Source organism: Esox lucius, chromosome 24 (assembly GCF_011004845.1).
Source record: "Esox lucius isolate fEsoLuc1 chromosome 24, fEsoLuc1.pri, whole genome shotgun sequence".
NCBI lineage: Eukaryota > Metazoa > Chordata > Actinopteri > Esociformes > Esocidae > Esox > Esox lucius.
The window spans coordinates 28,769,830-28,787,806 of record NC_047592.1 but is presented as its reverse complement, the minus strand read 5'-3'; the positions used below and the strand labels follow the sequence as shown (position 1 = coordinate 28,787,806).

Here is a 17,977-nt window from a genome sequence, read left to right as displayed (position 1 = left end):
TGTTTCCACAAAACACGTTTCCTGTTGGTTTTGTGATTGGGCACACGTCTGTTAGGAACGTTGAAATATATGCTTCACGTCTCCTTTGAAATTTCAGCAGTGGAATATGTTGTTTTTGCATCTATTTCAAAACAAATGCTTGAGTGCAGATTAAAATGAAATGAAGGAGATTTGTGATTAATACCATAAGACAGAGAATAAAGCGATTATTGAAAACACATTGAAATTCAGTTGTAAAGTCCTGGCCAACCTCTGCAGTTAAGAAGGCCCTGGTCAGTTAACTGGATTGTAGAAAATGTTGCTTGAAATTGTTTGGAGATACAGTAGGGGCCACACTCCCTACTGGTCTAAAGTCCCAGTAGTCCTGTAGGGGACATTGGCCTGCACTGTTGGCCATCTTTTTGTAAATGAGGTGTTCTCAATCAAGTAACTGTATCTGGTGTTGCGGATAATTATTTTCCACTTCTCAGGTTCGAGGGTTAGGGTGAGTCTAATTTCACTTGATTCTAATTTCTCAAATATAAGTACTCCAGAAAATCATACTTTAATAGTTTAATACAAGCTTATAGGTGAAACAGACAAAGTACACAAGTGGAGAGCAAGGTATTTGATCCCCAGCTGATTTTTTGTATGTTTGCCCACTGACAAAGGAAGGTTTATTTGAACAGTGTGAGACAGAATAACAACAAAATAATCCAGAAAAACGCTTGTCAAAAATGTTATAAATTGATTTGCATTTTAATGAGTGAAACAAGTGTTTGATCCCCTCTCAATCAGACAGATTTCTGTCTCCCAGGTATCTTTTATACAGGTAATGAGCTGAGATTAGGAGCACACTCTTAAATGGAGTGCTCCTAATCTCAGCTTGTTACCTTTATAAAAGACACCTGTCCACAGAAGCAATCAATCAGATTCTAAACTCTCCACCATGGCCAAGATCAAAGAGCTGTCCAAGGATGTCAGGGACAATATTGTAGACCTACACAAGGCTGGAATGGGCTACAAGACCATCACCAAGCAGCTTGAGAAGGTGAGAAGGTGACAACAGTTGGTGTGATTATTCGCAAATGGAAGAAACTCAAAAGAACTGTCAGTCTCCCTCAGTCTGGGGCTCCATGCAAGATCTCACCTCGTGTAGTTGCAATGATCATGAGAACGGTATCAGCTCAGAACTACACCGGAGGATCTTGTCAATGATCTCAAGGCAGCTGGGACGATAGTCACCAAGAAAACAATTGGTAACACACTACGCCATGAAGGACTGAAATCTTGCAGCGCCCGCAAGGTCCCCCCTGCTCAAGAAAACACATGTATGTGCCTGTCTGAAATGTGCCAATGAATATCTTAATGATTCAGAGGAGAACTGGGTGAAAGTGTTGTGGTCAGACCAAATCAAGCTCTTTGGCATCAACTCAACTTGCCATGTTTGGAGGAGGAGGAAAGCTGCCTATGACCCAAAGAACACCATCCCCACCGTCAAACATGGAGGTGGAAACATTATGCTTCGGGGGTGTTTTTCTGCCCTGGGGACAGGACAACTTCACTGCATCAAAGGGACGATGGACGGGGCCACGTACCGTCAAACCTTGGGTGAGAACCTCCTTCCCTCAGCCAGGACATTGGAAATGGGACATGGATGGGTATTCCAGCATAACAATGACCCAAAACACACAGCCAAGGCAACAAAGGAGTGGCTCAACAAGAGGCACATTAAGGTCCTGGAGTGGCCTAGCCAGTTTCCAGACCTTTATCCCACAGAAAATCTGTGAGAGGAGCTGAAGGTTTGAGTTGCAAACGCCTCGAAACCTTAATGACTTGTGTCATGGCAATTTCTAAAGTCCAAGCAATTTGGTAGGTAAGACAGAGGAAAACTCAATTGCGCAATCAACAGTATTTAAAGGGGGAAAAGGGGAATGGTAAAATCCTGCACAACTGTCCCAACTCAACACGACACATTCTCTAGGCTTCACACAAAGGACAGGATGTCCTTCCCCACATGGGTAACCTCTTTACCTCTTTATTTTCGAATCCGGACAGACAATAGATGCCCTGATGACTTATACAGATGCACAGATTAATGAGTAACCTTATCAGCCAATACCAGTCAATGATGCCCCTTAGGCGAATACCAGATACCCCCCTCCCACATTCCTTTTCTAATTTGAACAAGGGGACTCAGTCCTTTAATCAGTGAGAATAAATTGGTTAGAGACACTTGGAGAAGACCTGCAAAGAAAAGTGGGGAAAAATCCCTCCTGAGATTTGTGCAAACCTGTTTGCTTACTACAAGAAACGTCTGACCTCTGTGATTGCCAAGAAGGGTTTTGCCATAAAGTACGAAGTCATGTTTTGCAGAGGGGTCAAATACTTGTTTCACTCATTAAAATGCAAATCAATTCATAACATTTTTGACATGTGTTTTTCTGGATTTTGTTGTTGTTATTCTGTCTCTCACTGTTCAAATAAACCTAAAATAAAAAATATAGACTGCTCATTCCTTTGTCAGTGGGCAAACATACAAAATCAGCACAGGATCAAAAAAAAATTTCCCTCACTGTAGCTGACTGTAGTCCCCATGTCCTAACCATATTACCCCAACTCCTAGACAAAGTATCCAGTATGTATAACACAAACCTTCATATTTAACCCATATTTAATCATCCCTAATTTATCAAAAATAGAATATATTTATTAATCATTAATGTGGAATTTATACAGTATCTCACGATAGTGAGTACACCCCTCACATTTTTGTAAATAATTGATTATATCTTCTCATGTGACAAAACTGAAGGAATGACACTTTGCTACAATGTAAAGTAGTGAGTGTACAGCTTGTATAACAGTGTAAATTTGCTGTTCCCTCAAAATAACTCAAACACCCATTAATGTCTTAACCGCTGGCAACAAATGTGTATAAACCCCCTACAGTGGATATAAAAAGTCTACACACCCCTGTTAAAATGCTAGGGTCTTGTGATGTAAAAGAATGAGACAAAGATAAATCATGTACTTTTTCCACCTTTAATGTGACCTATAACGTGAACAATACAATTGAACAACAAACTGAAATCTTTTAACATTTTAAATAAAAAAACTCACTATAACCTGGTTGCGTAAGTGTGCACACAAACTACTGCTATGTTGAAACACCTTTTGAATTTATTACAGCACTCAGTCTTTTTGGGTAGGAGTCTATTAGCATAGCACATCTTGACGTGGTAAAAAGCACACCAAATCTACCAGATTGCGAGGACATCTCCTGTGCACAGCCATCTTCAGATCATCCCACAGATGTTCAATTGGATTCAGGTCTGGGCTCTGGCTGGGCCATTCCAAAATGTTAATCTTCTTCTGGTGAAGCCATGCTTTTGTGGATTTGGATGTGTGCTTTGGGTTGTTGTTGTGCTAGAAGGTGATCTTCCTCTTCATCTTCAGCTTTCTAATGGACGCCTGAAGGTTTTGTGCCAAAATTGCCTGGTATTTGGAACTGTTCATAATTCCCTCCACCCTGACTAAAGCCCCAGGTCCAGCTGAAGAAAAACAGCCCCAAAGAATGATGCTGCCACCACCACGCTTCACTGTGGGTATAGTGTTCTTTGGGTGATGTCCAGTTTTTGCACCAAACATACCTTTTGGAATTATGGGCAAAAAGTGAAACCTTGGTTTTGACCAAAACTGATGAAAACACGAAAAGAAAACTGGAGGGATATCCAGTTCTTGGTAATGTCTCTGTTGTGCCAATAGTCCTCCACTTGATGATGACTGTCTTCATTATGTTCCATGGTATATCTAATATTTTGGAAAATTATTTCCCAAACTTCTCCTGACTGAAAATCCTACTAAAACAGCTGAACTTTATTTGTGATCAATCAGAGTCACTTTAAATGATGGCTGTGTAATGACTTCTATTTGAGTTTGTAATGACTTCTAACATGAGTTTGAATGTGATTGGTTAATTCTGAACACAGCCACCTCCCCAGTTATAAGAGGGTGTGCACACTTATGCAACCAGGTTATTGTAAGGTTTTTATTTTTCCTTTTCCCCCCTTTCAGTTTGTTTTTCAATTGAATTGTTCACATTATAGGTCACATTAAAAGTGAAAAAAGCTCTGACATGATTTATATTTGTCTCATTCTTTTACAACACAAAAACCTGGCATTTTAACAGGGGTGTGTAGACTTATATTCACTGTAAGTGAAAATGTCCAAATTGGGTCCAAGTAGCCATTTTCCCTACCAGGTTTCATGTGACTCTTTAGTGTTACAAGGCCTCAGTTGTGAATATGGAGCAGGTGTGTTAAATTTGTTGTTATCGCTCTCACACACCATCATACTGGTCACAAAGTTCAACAAGGCACCTCATGGCAAAGAACTCTCTGAAGATCTGAAAAAAATAATTGTTGCTCTACATAAAGATGGCCTAGGCTATAAGAAGATTGCCAAGACCATAACACTGAGTTCCAGCACGGTGGCCAAGACCAAACAGCGGTTTAACAGGACAGGTTCCATTCAGAACAGGCCTTGCCATTGGTCGATCAAAGAAGTTGAGTGCCGTGTTCAGCGTCATATCCAGAGGTTGTCTTTGGGAAATAGACGTATGAGTGCTGCCAGCATTGCTGCAGAGGTTGAAGGGGTGGGGGGTCAGCTTGTCAGTGCTCAGACCATATGCCGTACACTGAATCAAATTGGTCTGCATGGCTGTCATCCAAGAAGGAAGTCTCTTCTAAAGATGATGCACACAGTTTGCTGAAGACAAGCAGACTAAGGACATGTATTACCATTTCCTGTGGTCTGATGAGACCAAGATAAACTTACAGTGGGGAGAACAAGTATTTGATACACTGCCGATTTGCAGGTTTTCCTACTTACAAAGCCTGTAGAGGTCTGTAATTTTATCATAGGTACACTTCAACTGTGAGAGACTGAATCTAAAAAATCCAGAAAATCACATTGTAGGATTTTTAAATTATTAATTTATTTATTGCATGACATAAGTATTTGATCACCTACCAACCAGTAAGAATTCCGGCTCTCACAGACCTGTTCGTTTTTCTTTAAGAAGCCCGTCCTGTTCTCCACTCATTACCTGTATAAACTGCACCTGTTTGAACTCGTTACGTGTATAAAAGACACCTGTCCACACACTCAATCAAACAGACTTCAACCTCTCCACAATGGCCAAAACCAGAGAGCTGTGGAAGGACATCAGGGATAAAATTGTAGACCTGCACAAGTCTGGGATGGGCTACAGGACAATAGGCAAGCAGCTTGGTGAGAAGGAGCAATTATTAGAAAATGGAAGAAGTTCAAGAGGATGATCAGTCTCCCTCGGTCTGGGGCTCCATGCAAGATCTCACCTTATGGGGCATCAATGATCATGAGGAAGGTGAAGGATCAGCCCAGAACTACACGGCAGGACCTGGTCAATGACCTGAAGAGAGCTGGGACCACAGTCTCAAAGAAAACCATTAGTAACACACTACGCTGTCATGGATTAAAATCCTGCAGCGCACGCAATGTCCCCCTGCTCAAGCCAGCGCCTGTCTGAAGTTTGCCAATGACCATCTGGATGATCCAGAGGAGGAATGGGAGAAGGTCATGTGGTCTGATGAGACAAAAATAGAGCTTTTTGGTCTAAACTCCACTCGTCGTGTTTGGAGGAAGAAGAAGGATGAGTACAACCCCAAGAACACCATCCCAACCGTGAAGCATAGAGGTGGATACATCATTCTTTGGGGATGCTTTTCTGCAAAGGGGACAGGACGACTGCACCGTATTGAGGGAAGGATGGATGGGGCCATGTATCGCAAGTTCTTGGCCAACTTCCCTAAAGTAAGAACATTGAAGATGGGTCGTGGCTGGGTCTTCCAGCATGACAACGACCCGAAACATACAGCCAGGGCAATTAAGGAGTGGCTCTGTAAGAAGCATCTCAAGGTCCTGGTGGCCTAGCCAGTCTCCAGACCTGAACCCAATAGAAAATCTTTGGAGGGAGCTGAAAGTCTGTATTGCCCAGCGACAGCCCCGAAACCTGAAGGATCTGGAGAAGGTCTGTATGGAGGAGTGGACCAAAATCCCTGCTGCAGTGTGTGCAAACCTGGTCAAGAACTACAGGAAATGTATGATCTCTGTAATTGCAAACAAAGTTTTCTGTACCAAATATTAAGTTCTGCTTTTCTGATGTATCAAATACATATGTCATGCAATAAAATGCAAATTAATTACTTAAAAATCATACAATGTGATTTTCTGGATTTTTGTTTTAGATCCCGTCACTCACAGTTGAAGAGTACCTATGATAAAAATGACAGACTTCTACATGCTTTGTAAGTGGGAAAACCTGCAAAATTGGCAGTGTATCAAATACTTGTTCTCCCCACTGTATTTGGTTCAGATGGTGTCAAGCGTGTGTGGCGGCAACCAGGTGAGGAGTACAAAGACAAGTGTGTCTTGCCTACAGTCAAGCATAGTGGTGGGAGTGTCATGGTCTGGGGCTGCATGAGTGCTGCCGGTCCTGGGGAGCTACAGTTCATTGAGGAAACCATGAATGCCAACATGTACTGTGACATACTGAAGCAGAGCATGATCCCCTGCATTCGGAGACTGGGCCGCAGGACAGTATTCCAACATGATAACGACCCCAAACACACCTCCAAGATGACCACTGCCTTGCTAAAGAAGCTGAGGGTAAAGGTGATGGACTGGCCAAGCATGTCTCCAGAACTAAAACCTATTGAGCATCTATGGGGCATCCTCAAACAGAAGGTTCTTGGCCAATAACCTAGCGCAAGGTCTCCACCAGCTCTGTGATGTCGTCATGGAGGAGTGGAAGAGGACTCCAGTGGCAACCTGTGAGGCTCTGGTGAACTCCATGTCCAAGAGGGTTAAGGCAGTGCTGGAAAATAATGGTGGCCACACAAAATATTGACACTTTGGGCCCAATTTGGACAGTTTCACTTAGGGGTGTACTCACTTTTGTTACCAGCAGTTTAGACTTTAATGGCTGTGTGTTGAGTTATTTTGAGGGGACAGCAAATTTACAATGTTATACAAGCTGTACACTAACTACATTACATTGTAGCAAAGTGTCATTTCTTCAGTGTTGTCACATGAAAGATATCAAATATTTACAAAAATGTGAGGGGTGTATTCACTTTTGTGAGATACTGTATATGCATAATTTAATTAATCTTCCACACTGGTAAAATAGGGATAAAATAGAACCAGAAAACCTGAATTCCGACATACATCTGTGTTTCATTAATTGTTTTTTAATATATTTTTAAATGAATGAACCGCTGAATATTTTACCCTATTATCCATTTTAATCCAAACTGTATTTTTGACCTGTTATCAATGTTGGGCACACTAAACTTTTATCAATGTTGGTAAACACCCTCAAAAGAGAATATAGGAGAGCGGAACGTAAGTGGAGAAAAACTAAACTTCAAATCCACTATGACATCTGTAAACAAAGCCCTTGTACCTTAAACTATGAGCTAAGCAACATTAATTGGGAATGATCAACAAGAATGTCAACAATACCCGTACTCTTTTTGACATGGTTGACAAGCTTACAAACCCCTTAAAGCAGAAATGTAGAAATGTAATGAATTTGCATGTTTCTTTAGTGATGAAATAAGTATTAGACCAACCATTAGAACAACATATTGTTGTGCTGCGTGTCCCATGCGCAGCTTTCGTGCAGAAGAATGCAAATTGTGTATCAGTATTTTCTGATAACATGCTGCATTCAACTTGCCATCAATCTTCACAATATTCCCTGTGCCTTTAGAGTTCACACACCCCCAAAACATCAGTGAGCCACCAACATAACATAATGGGGATGGTATTCGTTTCACCATAGGCCTTGTTGACCCCTCTCCAAACATAGTACTTATGGTTGTGACCATAAAGCTCTATTTTAGTCTCATCAATCCAAATTACAGTGTGCCAGAAGCTTTGTGGCATGTCATGGTGTTGTCGGGCATATTGTAACCGGGCTTTTTTGTGGCATATGTTGCAACTTAATACAATTGATCAAAAATCCCTAGAAGAAAGAGTTTGACATCTTAAAGCTTCCACTTGATGTCTCGGCACACTGCCATCTGACTTTTCTAAAACTATTTTTAACTATATAACAGTGGATCTATGGCAAATAGTTAATGGCTGTCTGCAATCAGGAATTTTCCCAATGTCTCTATAAACAGCTGCATCTACAGCTCTGGAAAAAATTAAGAGACCACTCCTAATCTCTTCATGTATGGTAGCCATTCCAAAATTCCTACATGTATGGAAGTCTGTTAAATTCCAACACAGGCTCACCTCATTTTATTTAATGAGGTACTGATTAGATGATTACCGGAACTAAATCTAATTTAATGAGGAAAAGTATAAAAAACACTTTTGTCTTCACTATCCTCTTGCAATAGGACCAGCTGGATGGCAAAAACAATGCAAGTAGTATAAAACTATTCAGCATGACAAAAGAGTTGAAAAGAAAAGCTTTGAGAGAGGATTCAATTCTGGCTTTGCTGGCAGAGGGATACAGTGAGCGTCAGGTTGCTTCCATCCTGAATATTTCAAAGACAGCGGTTCATAAGAACAAGGTCAAGCAACAGACATTGGGGACAACAAAGCTACAGACTGGCAGAGGGCAAAAACAAGTGTCCACTGGAATTTGATCAAGAGGCAGATGGATGGACACAACCCATCCAACAAAGACTAGCTACTTGAGTTTTTGTGTCAGGAGTGGCATAAAGTCACCCAAGAGTTATATGACACACTGGTGGAGAGCATGCCAAGATGCATGAAAGATGTGATTAAAGATCAGGGTTGTTCCACTAAATATTGTCCTGTGTGTGAGAAAGGCCAGGGTCAAGTTCTGGTCTCAGTGAGCCCCTTGTCTGACCATAGATACAATTAATCTAATTACACTTCATTAATGATTCTCATCTGCTGGCTTGGATCTAGGACATTGCTGGCTCATCAGTAAATTATTGACTAAAAATTGTCATTGGTATAGTGATGTGCCAACTTGCTTGTAATACTTTCCTCTGGAAGCATAAAAGAAACAATGGAGATCTGAGTCCAGGCAATGGACGTGTGAAAGTAAAGTGTTAACTGCTCAGTCCTTGCATTCGCCTAGTTAACTTCCCGTGGTTGTTTTTCAGGAAAATTCAGAGAGAAGGCATCCATCCTTCACAAGATTGCCAAAAAGAAATGCCAAGTAGAGGACAGTGAGAAGGCCAACGGAGTAGCCAGCCGCTCAGGTGAGTGGCCTCTGTACTTGAGGTCTACTGTTAGCACAAGTTTATTCTGTGAAATGTAAGTTACACAAATGTTAGATATTTCTTTATTATTAACAAGTACTAAACAAACCACAATAAGACACAGTAGGCATCAAAATGATATGTATTGACATAGTTAGTTTTGGTGCAGTTAGATTAATCTAACGGAACAATAATTTAGTCATATTGTAAAAACAATATCAAACTAAATACAATCCAAGTATGAAACACTAACTGAAGGGATTTTTTTTTTTTTTTTTGAGAAACCCTTTAAATGGTTGCTCAAAGAACCATGTGAAAACCTACCTCGACAAAGGATGATTGAACTCAACCCGGACTCATTCATTGTTGTAACGGGTGGTGGTAGTGGAGGAACCAGGCACAGGCGAATATACTCAACATAGGGGTATTTAATGAAAAACAAACAAGCATACAAAACAAACTTAATGAAAACAAAGGGGCTGAATCTTTAAACAGCAAACTGAACCACTCACCGGTTACGTGTAACATACAGACAGCAACAACAATGATGAACAAATGTGGGAAGCAGAGGGGAAACATTTAAACACATACTAATGAGAGGATGGGGACCTGGTGGGAATAGTTGAAGACATGTGACACGAAACAAGTCCGGGATGTGTTTGTGGAGTGATTGGAACTGGAGGTGTACGGGACAGTGGCGCTGATCCTCACCGTACCGGTACAGTACCCCCCCCACCCGGAGGCTCAGCACCTGGAGCCGACAGAACGTGCTGGGGAGGCGGAGCCGCCGGAACGTGCTGGGGAGGAAGAGCGGCCGGAACATGCCGGGGAGGCGGAGCGGCCGGGACTGGAGAGGGCGCCACTGCGGCCGGGACAGCATGGTTGGTTGGTTGGTTGGTAGGTAGGTAGGTAGGTAGGTAGGTAGGTAGGTAGGTAGGTAGGTAGGTAGGTAGGTAGGTAGGTAGGTAGGTAGGTAGGTAGGTAGGTAGGTAGGTAGGTAGGTAGGTAGGTAGGTAGGTAGGTAGGTAGGTAGGTAGGTAGGTAGGAAGGAGGCACGGGCTGCCGCTTCCTCCTACGGCCTCCTCTCCTACGGCCCGTCCTCTCCGCCTCCTTCATCTCCTGTAGGAGCCCTTTTATTGCTGGAGGAGCGGGATGTGTTCGTGGAGTGATGGGAACTGTATGTGTACGGGACTGTGGCACTGATCCTCACCGTACCATGACAATTGTCTTCAATCATCACGCACACCAGGTCCCAATTGAGTCATTAGTATGTGTTTAAATGTTTCTCCTCTGCTCCCCTCCCCTGTTGGTTATTGGTCCCTTTCTGTTTCATTTTGCCAGCCTTTTGTTTTCTTTCAGTTTATATTTTGTGCTCTGTTTTGTTTTCTATTAAATCTACCACATCAATTGCCATGCTGCCTGCGCCTGGTTCCTCCTGTCCACCACTACACAACCCTGACAAAAAGGTTCTTAGATAATTCAATACAAAGGGTTATTTGAAATTTGAAGGTTCCTCACAGTTTTAGTAATAAAATATATTTTTTTTCTAGTAGTTAAAATTGCTGTCTGCTGATATGTATAACCTAGCTGGATAGATTTGGCTAAGGGTACTATTTTACTGATGCAGAAAATCCAATACATAGCCTTAGAACCTTCTTATTGTAGGGAGAGTTAACTTTGATCAGTGTGTGGCCCACAAAAAGGTGAATATATTCTGAGGGGAAGCAATGGCTTACACAGCTTTGTCCATACCAATATAAAAATAGTGACATGCTTTGGAATTTTACAGTACCAATTCCTTGGAAAATTTGGAGGATTGAATAAACCACCATTACATTCATATATATAAAACATACTAGCTTAAGGGTTAATGAGGCCTCACATGTAAAGCCAAGCATGGCAGATAATGCTGCCACATCAGTTATGACTGTTCCCTCAATGGAGCCACTGCCAAGTACAATTTATGCATGTTTTCACTTCAATAAGCCCTGACACATTGGACCAAAAGATACTCAGAAGGGTCACAGAAAGACTTTCATTGTGCAATGTTCCCATGTAGATTAAATCAAAGAGGGACATGGATATTTATTAAAGAGACAATATTATGCTAACTGCACTATAATAACATATTAGCATGCTAACTGAACTCAAATGCATCACCAGTATGATTGATGCTTGCTTTGATGCTTGCACATTTACACTCACTTAAAGGATTATTAGGAACACCATACTAATACTGGGTTTGACCCCCTTTTGCCTTCAGAACTGCCTTAATTCTACGTGGCATTGATTCAACAAGGTGCTGAAAGCATTCTTTAGAAATGTTGGCCCATATTGATAGGATAGCATCTTGCAGTTGATGGAGATTTGTGGGATGCACATCCAGGGCACAAAGCTCCCGTTCCACCACATCCCAAAGATGCTCTATTGGGTTGAGTTCTGGTGACTGTGGGGGCAATTTCAGTACAGTGAACTCATTGTCATGTTCAAGAAACCAATTTGAAATTATTCGAGCTTTGTGACATGGTGCATTATCCTGCTGGAAGTAGCCATCAGAGGATGGGTACATGGTGGTCATAAAGGGATGGACATGGTCAGAAACAATGCTCAGGTAGGCCGTGGCATTTAAACAATGCCCAATTGGCACTAAGGGGCCTAAAGTGTGCCAAGAAAACATCCCCCACACCATTACACCACCACCACCACCAGCCTGCACAGTGGTAACAAGGCATGATGGATCCATGTTCTCATTCTGTTTACGCCAAATTCTGACTCTACCATCTGAATGTCTCAACAGAAATTGAGACTCATCAGACCAGGCAACATTCTTCCAGTCTTCAACTGTCCAATTTTGGTGAGCTCGTGCAAATTTTAGCCTCTTTTTCCTATTTGTAGTGGAGATGAGTGGTACCCGGTGGGGTCTTCTGCTGTTGTAGCCCATCCGCCTCAAGGATGTTCGTGTTGTGGCTTCACAAATGCTTTGCTGCATACCTCGGTTGTAACGAGTGGTTATTTCAGTCAAAGTTGCTCTTCTATCAGCTTGAATCAGTCAGCCCATTCTCCTCTGACCTCTAGCATCAACAAGGCATTTTCGCCCACAGGACTGCCGCATACTGGATGTTTTTCCCTTTTCACACCATTCTTTGTAAACCCTAGAAATGGCTGTGCGTGAAAATCCCAGTAACTGAGCAGATTGTGAAATACTCAGACCGGCCCATCTGGCACCAACAACTATACCACGCTCAAAATTGCTTAAATCACCTTTCTTTCCCATTCTGACATTCAGTTTGGAGTTCAGGAGATTGTCTTGACCAGGACCACACCCCTAAATGCATTGAAGCAACTGCCATGTGATTGGTTTATTAGATAATTGCATTAATGAGAAATTGAACAGGTGTTTAGGTGATTGTATAATGACCATGTAAAATAGCCATGTTATAATGACCATAATGACCATGCTAATTGTCCATGTTTCTGATTAAATTAGAACAAACAAACTCCTGCCATATACAGTTGTGCTCATAGATTTGCACACCCTGGCAGAAATAGTGAAATTTTGGGCGTTGATTTTGAAAATATGACTGATCATGCAAAGGATAGTGATTTATTTAAGGATAGTGATCATATGAAGCCCAAATGGCCCTGATGAAAAGTTTACATACCCATTAATATTTGACCTTGTTACAGGCACACACGGCCACAACCATGCATAATTTTGCATGCATCACCACCAAAGCTCTATTTTGGTCTCGTCATTCCAAATTACAGTGTACCTGAAGCTGTGAGGCATGTCAAGGTGTTGTCAGGCATATTGCAACTAGGTTTTTTTGTGGCATTGGGACAGTAAAGTCTTCTTTCTGGAAACTCGACCATGCAGCTCATTTTTGTTCAGGTATCATCATAGTGTGTAACCTTTCACCTGAGGTTACATGTGGGTTTTTCTTTGTATCCCGAACAATTCTTATGGCAGTTTGAGCTGAAATCTTTCTTGGTTCACCTGCTTTGGCATGGTATCAAGAGTATGGAGTCAGCCAAAAGGTTAAGCGTACGTATTGTTGGCATTGTAAGAAAATACTGATCATACCAATTTACAGAAAATATTCTATTTAAACATCTCTTCTTTCTTCATGCATGCCTAGTGAATTCAGATTTTCATGCAGAATTCACTAGGCATGCATTAAGAAAGAAGAGACGTTTAAATAGGAGTGTTGGAGTTTACCCCGTTGAACGAGAGGGTCGTTTCCCTGCGCCTACAGGTTGGGGATAGGTCTCTCACTGTTGTTTGTGCCTACGGGCCGAACGGCAGTGCAGAGTACCCGACCTTCTTGGAGTCTCTGGGAGGGGTGCTGGAAAGTGCTCCGACTGGGGACTCTATCGTTCTACTGGGGGACTTCAACGCCCACGTGGGCAACGACAGTGACACCTGGAGGGGCGTGATTGGGAGGAACGGCCCCCCTGATCTGAACCCGAGCGGTGTTCAGTTCTTGGACTTCTGTGCTAGTCACAGTTTGTCCATAACGAACACCATGTTCAAGCATAAGGGTGTCCATCAGTGCACGTGGCACTAGGACACCATAGGCCGCAGGTCGATGATCGACTTTGTTGTCGTTTCATCTGACCTGCGGCCGTATGTCTTGGACACTCGAGTGAAGAGATGGGCGGAGCTGTCAACTGATCACCACCTGGTTGTGAGTTGGATCCGATGGCGGGGGAGGAAGCTGGACAGACTCGGCAGGCCCAAGCGTACTGTAAGGGTCTGCTGGGAACGTCTGGCCGAGTCTCCTGTCAGAGAGATCTTTAACTCCCACCTCCGGCAGAGCTTCGACTGGATCCCGAGGGAGGCTGGAGATATTGAGTCCGAGTGGACCATGTTCTCCACCGCCATTGTCGAAGCGGCCGCTCGGAGCTGTGGCCGTAAGGTCTCCGGTGCCTGTCGAGGCAGCAATCCCCGAACCCGGTGGTGGACACCGGAAGTAAGGGATGCCGTCAAGCTGAAGAAGGAGTCCTATCAGGCCTGGTTGGCTTGTGGGACTCCTGAGGCAGCTGACGGGTACCGACAGGCCAAGTGGACTGCAGCCCGGGTGGTTGTGGAGGCAAAAACTCGGGCCTGGGAGGAGTTCGGTGAGGCCATGGAGAAGGACTATTGGCTGGCCTCGAAGAGATTCTGGCAAACCATCCGGCGCCTCAGGAGAGGGAAACAGTGCCCTACCAACGCTGTTTACAGTAGAGGTGGGCAGCTGTTGACCTCAACTGGGGATGTCGTCGGGCGGTGGAAGGAGTACTTCGAGGATCTCCTCAATCCCGCCGTCACGTCTTCCATTGAGGAAGCAGAGGATGAGGGCTCAGAGGTGGACTCGTCCATCACCCGGGCTGAAGTCACAGAGGTGGTTAAGAAACTCCTCGGTGGCAAGGCACTGGGGGTGGATGAGATCCGCCCTGAGTACCTCAAGTCTCTGGATGTTTTGGGGCTGTCTTGGCTGACACGCCTGTGCAACATCGCGTGGCAGTCGGGGACAGTGCCTCTGGGATGGCAGACCGGGGTGGTGGTCCCTCTTTTTAAGAAGGGGGACCGGAGGGTGTGTTCCAACTATAGGGGGATGACACTTCTCAGCCTCCCCGGGAAAGTCTATGCCAGGGTTCTGGAGAGGAGAATACGGCCGATAGTAGAACCTCGGATTCAGGAGGAACAGTGTGGTTTTCGTCCAGGCCATGGAACAATGGACCAGCTCTATACCCTCTACAGGGTGATGGAGGGTTCATGGGAGTTTGCCCAACCAATCCACATGTGTTTTGTGGATTTGGAGAAGGCATTCGACTGTGTCCCTCGCGGCATCCTGTGGAGGGTGCTTCGGGAATATGGGGTCCTGGGTCCCTTGCTAAGGGCTGTTAGGTCCCTGTACGACCGAAGCAGGAGCTTGGTCCGCATTGCCGGCAGTAAGTCAGACTTGTTCCCTGTGCATGTTGGACTCCGGCAGGGCTGCCCTTTGTCACCGGTTCTGTTCGTAATTTTTATGGACAGAATTTCTAGGCGCAGCCAGGGGCCGGAGGGTGTCAGGTTTGGGGACCACACGATTTCGTCTCTGCTCTTTGCGGATGATGTTGTCGTGTTGGCCCCTTCAAGCCAGGACCTTCAGCATGCACTTGGACGGTTTGCAGCCGAGTGTGAAGCAGTGGGGATGAAAATCAGTACCTCCAAATCCGAGGCCATGGTCCTCAGTCGGAAAAGGGTGGCTTGCCCACTTCAGGTTGGTGGAGAGTGCCTGCCTCAAGTGGAGGAGTTTAAGTATCTAGGGGTCCTGTTCACGAGTGAGGGAAGGAAGGAACGGGAGATTGACAGACGGATCGGTGCAGCTTCTGCAGTAATGCGGTTGATGTATCGGTCTGTCGTGGTGAAGAAAGAGCTGAGCCGCAAGGCGAAGCTCTCGATTTACCAGTCAATCTACGTTCCTACTCTCACCTATGGTCATGAGCTTTGGGTCATGACCGAAAGGACAAGATCCCGGATACAGGCGGCCGAAATGAGCTTTCTCCACAGGGTGGCTGGGCGATCCCTTAGAGATAGGGTGAGAAGCTCGGTCACCCAGGAGGAGCTCAGAGTAGAGCCGCTGCTCCTCCACATCGAGAGGGGTCAGCTGAGGTGGCTTGGGCATCTGTTTCGGATGCCTCCGGAACGCCTTCCGGGGAAGGTGTTCCGGTCCCGTCCCACCGGGAGGAGACCCCGGGGAAGACCTAGGACACGCTGGAGGGACTATGTCTCCCGGCTGGCCTGGGAACGCCTCGGTGTCCCCCCGGAAGAGCTGGAGGAAGTGTCTGGGGAGAGGGAAGTCTGGGCATCCCTGCTTAGACTGCTGCCCCCGCGACCCGGCCCCGGATAAGCGGAAGAAGATGGTATGGTGGTATGGTATGTGTGTAACTGCTGTTTGTGCATAGGTTTCATGTGTAATAAAAATCACTCAAACCTATAGACATTTTATTATTGTGTAGGCCTACACACTTGTTGTGGTCCCAAATACTCAAACAGTGTTGCTTTGTGGTTTTTGTTTTTCCCCCTGGGCTGTTTATGTAAAATGAGAATTTGTTAAAATACTGAATAATTAAAACGAAATGTTAAGCAATTACTAGAGAAGCTCCAGGCCACATGCAGCCATCATAAATAGTATGGAAAGAACACAGCAATTAAAGCACATGCCAGACTAATATTTAAAGAGTATCTTTACCTAAATCACTTCATTATATTTTAGTATACCAGGTTATTCTATGCAATGGTATACTGTGTCCTTGTCATTTTCACACAAGTATTTTTACCTAACGCCTAAATGCTTGATAGCCTACTGGTGTAATGTGGGTAAGCAGCCTTAAAAAAAACAGAATGTGATATCCAGATATCCAGAATGGCAAAGCTATGGTTGAACACTGGGATAGCGGTCCAACTTATTGTTGCTTGCTTTACAATTTCGAAGAGCTACAGTGGGTATAGAAAAGAATCACCCCCCATTTTCGAACGTGATATTGCGATAACGGTATTGAGTCAATATATCGTGCACCCGTAACACAAACGCTATGATCCAACAAATGTTTTTTATTTAAATTAGTCAGCAGAATGAACTCTTCACAATCTTTGCAAACTGAGCATAAACAGTGGGTATAGAAAAGAATCACCCCCCTTTAAAATAATAAAATGTTATTGCTTTACAGCCTGAAATGAAAACGGACTAAAACTATTTTTGTTTTATTCAGCTGTATTTACAACTTATAACATCCAAGTGAAATATATAATACCAACTTTTTTTTATTAAAAAACAGAATCACTGAGTTGGAAAAAGAATCACCCCCTCCTAAAAATGACTTGTAAACCCAACCAGGTATAGTTAATCACCTTCTCAATAGCACACAAAGCCAATTTGACTTTCAACTGTGATCAGCTGTGGTCATTTTGATTAGCTCAGCTTGAAACAAGCTTTTCCTGAAGCATTTCAGTCCTTGGTAGTGCAACTGAAGAAAACAATCAACTATGGGTGGCAAGGCATTGTCAAAAGATCTCCGGGATAAAGTTGTGGACAGGCACAAGTCAGGAGATGGATAAAAAAAAAATCTAAGGCTTTATCAGTGCCTAGAAGCACAGTGAGGTCTATTATTAAGAAGTGTAAGGTATTTAGTACAACACAGACCCTCACATGGTCAGGATGTCAATCCAAACTGGATGAAAGAGCCAGGAGGAAACTGGTCAGAGAGGCTACCAAGAGGCCTACAGCAACTCTGAAGCAGGAATTCATGACAAAGAGTGGTCATTGTGTGGATGTGACAACAATATTACAAATTCTCCACAAATGTGGCTTGTATGGGAGGGTTGCAAGAAAAAAGCCACTCCTCAAGAAAGGCCACATGCAGTCACAACTGAGTTTTGCTAAAACGCACCTTGAAGATTCTAAGGCAGGGGTGGCCACTGCAAGACATTCCTTGACGAACTCTCCAGTAGCAAAGGCTCTTCCACTTTTAGCAATTAGAGCGAAAATCTGATAACTGGCCCGTGTGGCGCTTTCTTGTGCTGATGAAGGACGTAGCAGCGCGCTCTGATCAGATCGAAGTCCAGCAAGCAGCTCGTTAGCCTTCTGTTTTCGCGCCTCACCGCTGTACTGTTTTGTTTCATAATAACGACGGATATTGTACTCTTTTAAAACAGCAACAGACTGTTTGCAAACTAG

The 17,977-nt window shown here is 43.8% G+C and overlaps 1 protein-coding gene across 7 annotated transcripts in view; it reads left to right on the top strand.

Annotated features, from left to right (window-relative positions):
- Positions 1–17,977, top strand: part of LOC105030661 (sodium/potassium/calcium exchanger 2) — a 184,991-nt gene that overhangs the window by 136,064 nt on the left and 30,950 nt on the right. For 6 of the 7 annotated variants that reach the window (XM_029117896.2, XM_029117897.2, XM_029117898.2 and 3 more), the window contains 2 exons: positions 9,177–9,275; positions 12,073–12,129. In XM_029117896.2, the coding sequence (XP_028973729.1) occupies positions 9,177–9,275; positions 12,073–12,129 (156 nt within the window). The remainder of the gene's footprint in view (positions 1–9,176; positions 9,276–12,072; positions 12,130–17,977) is intronic. The other variant, XM_029117900.2, reaches the window with a different exon arrangement.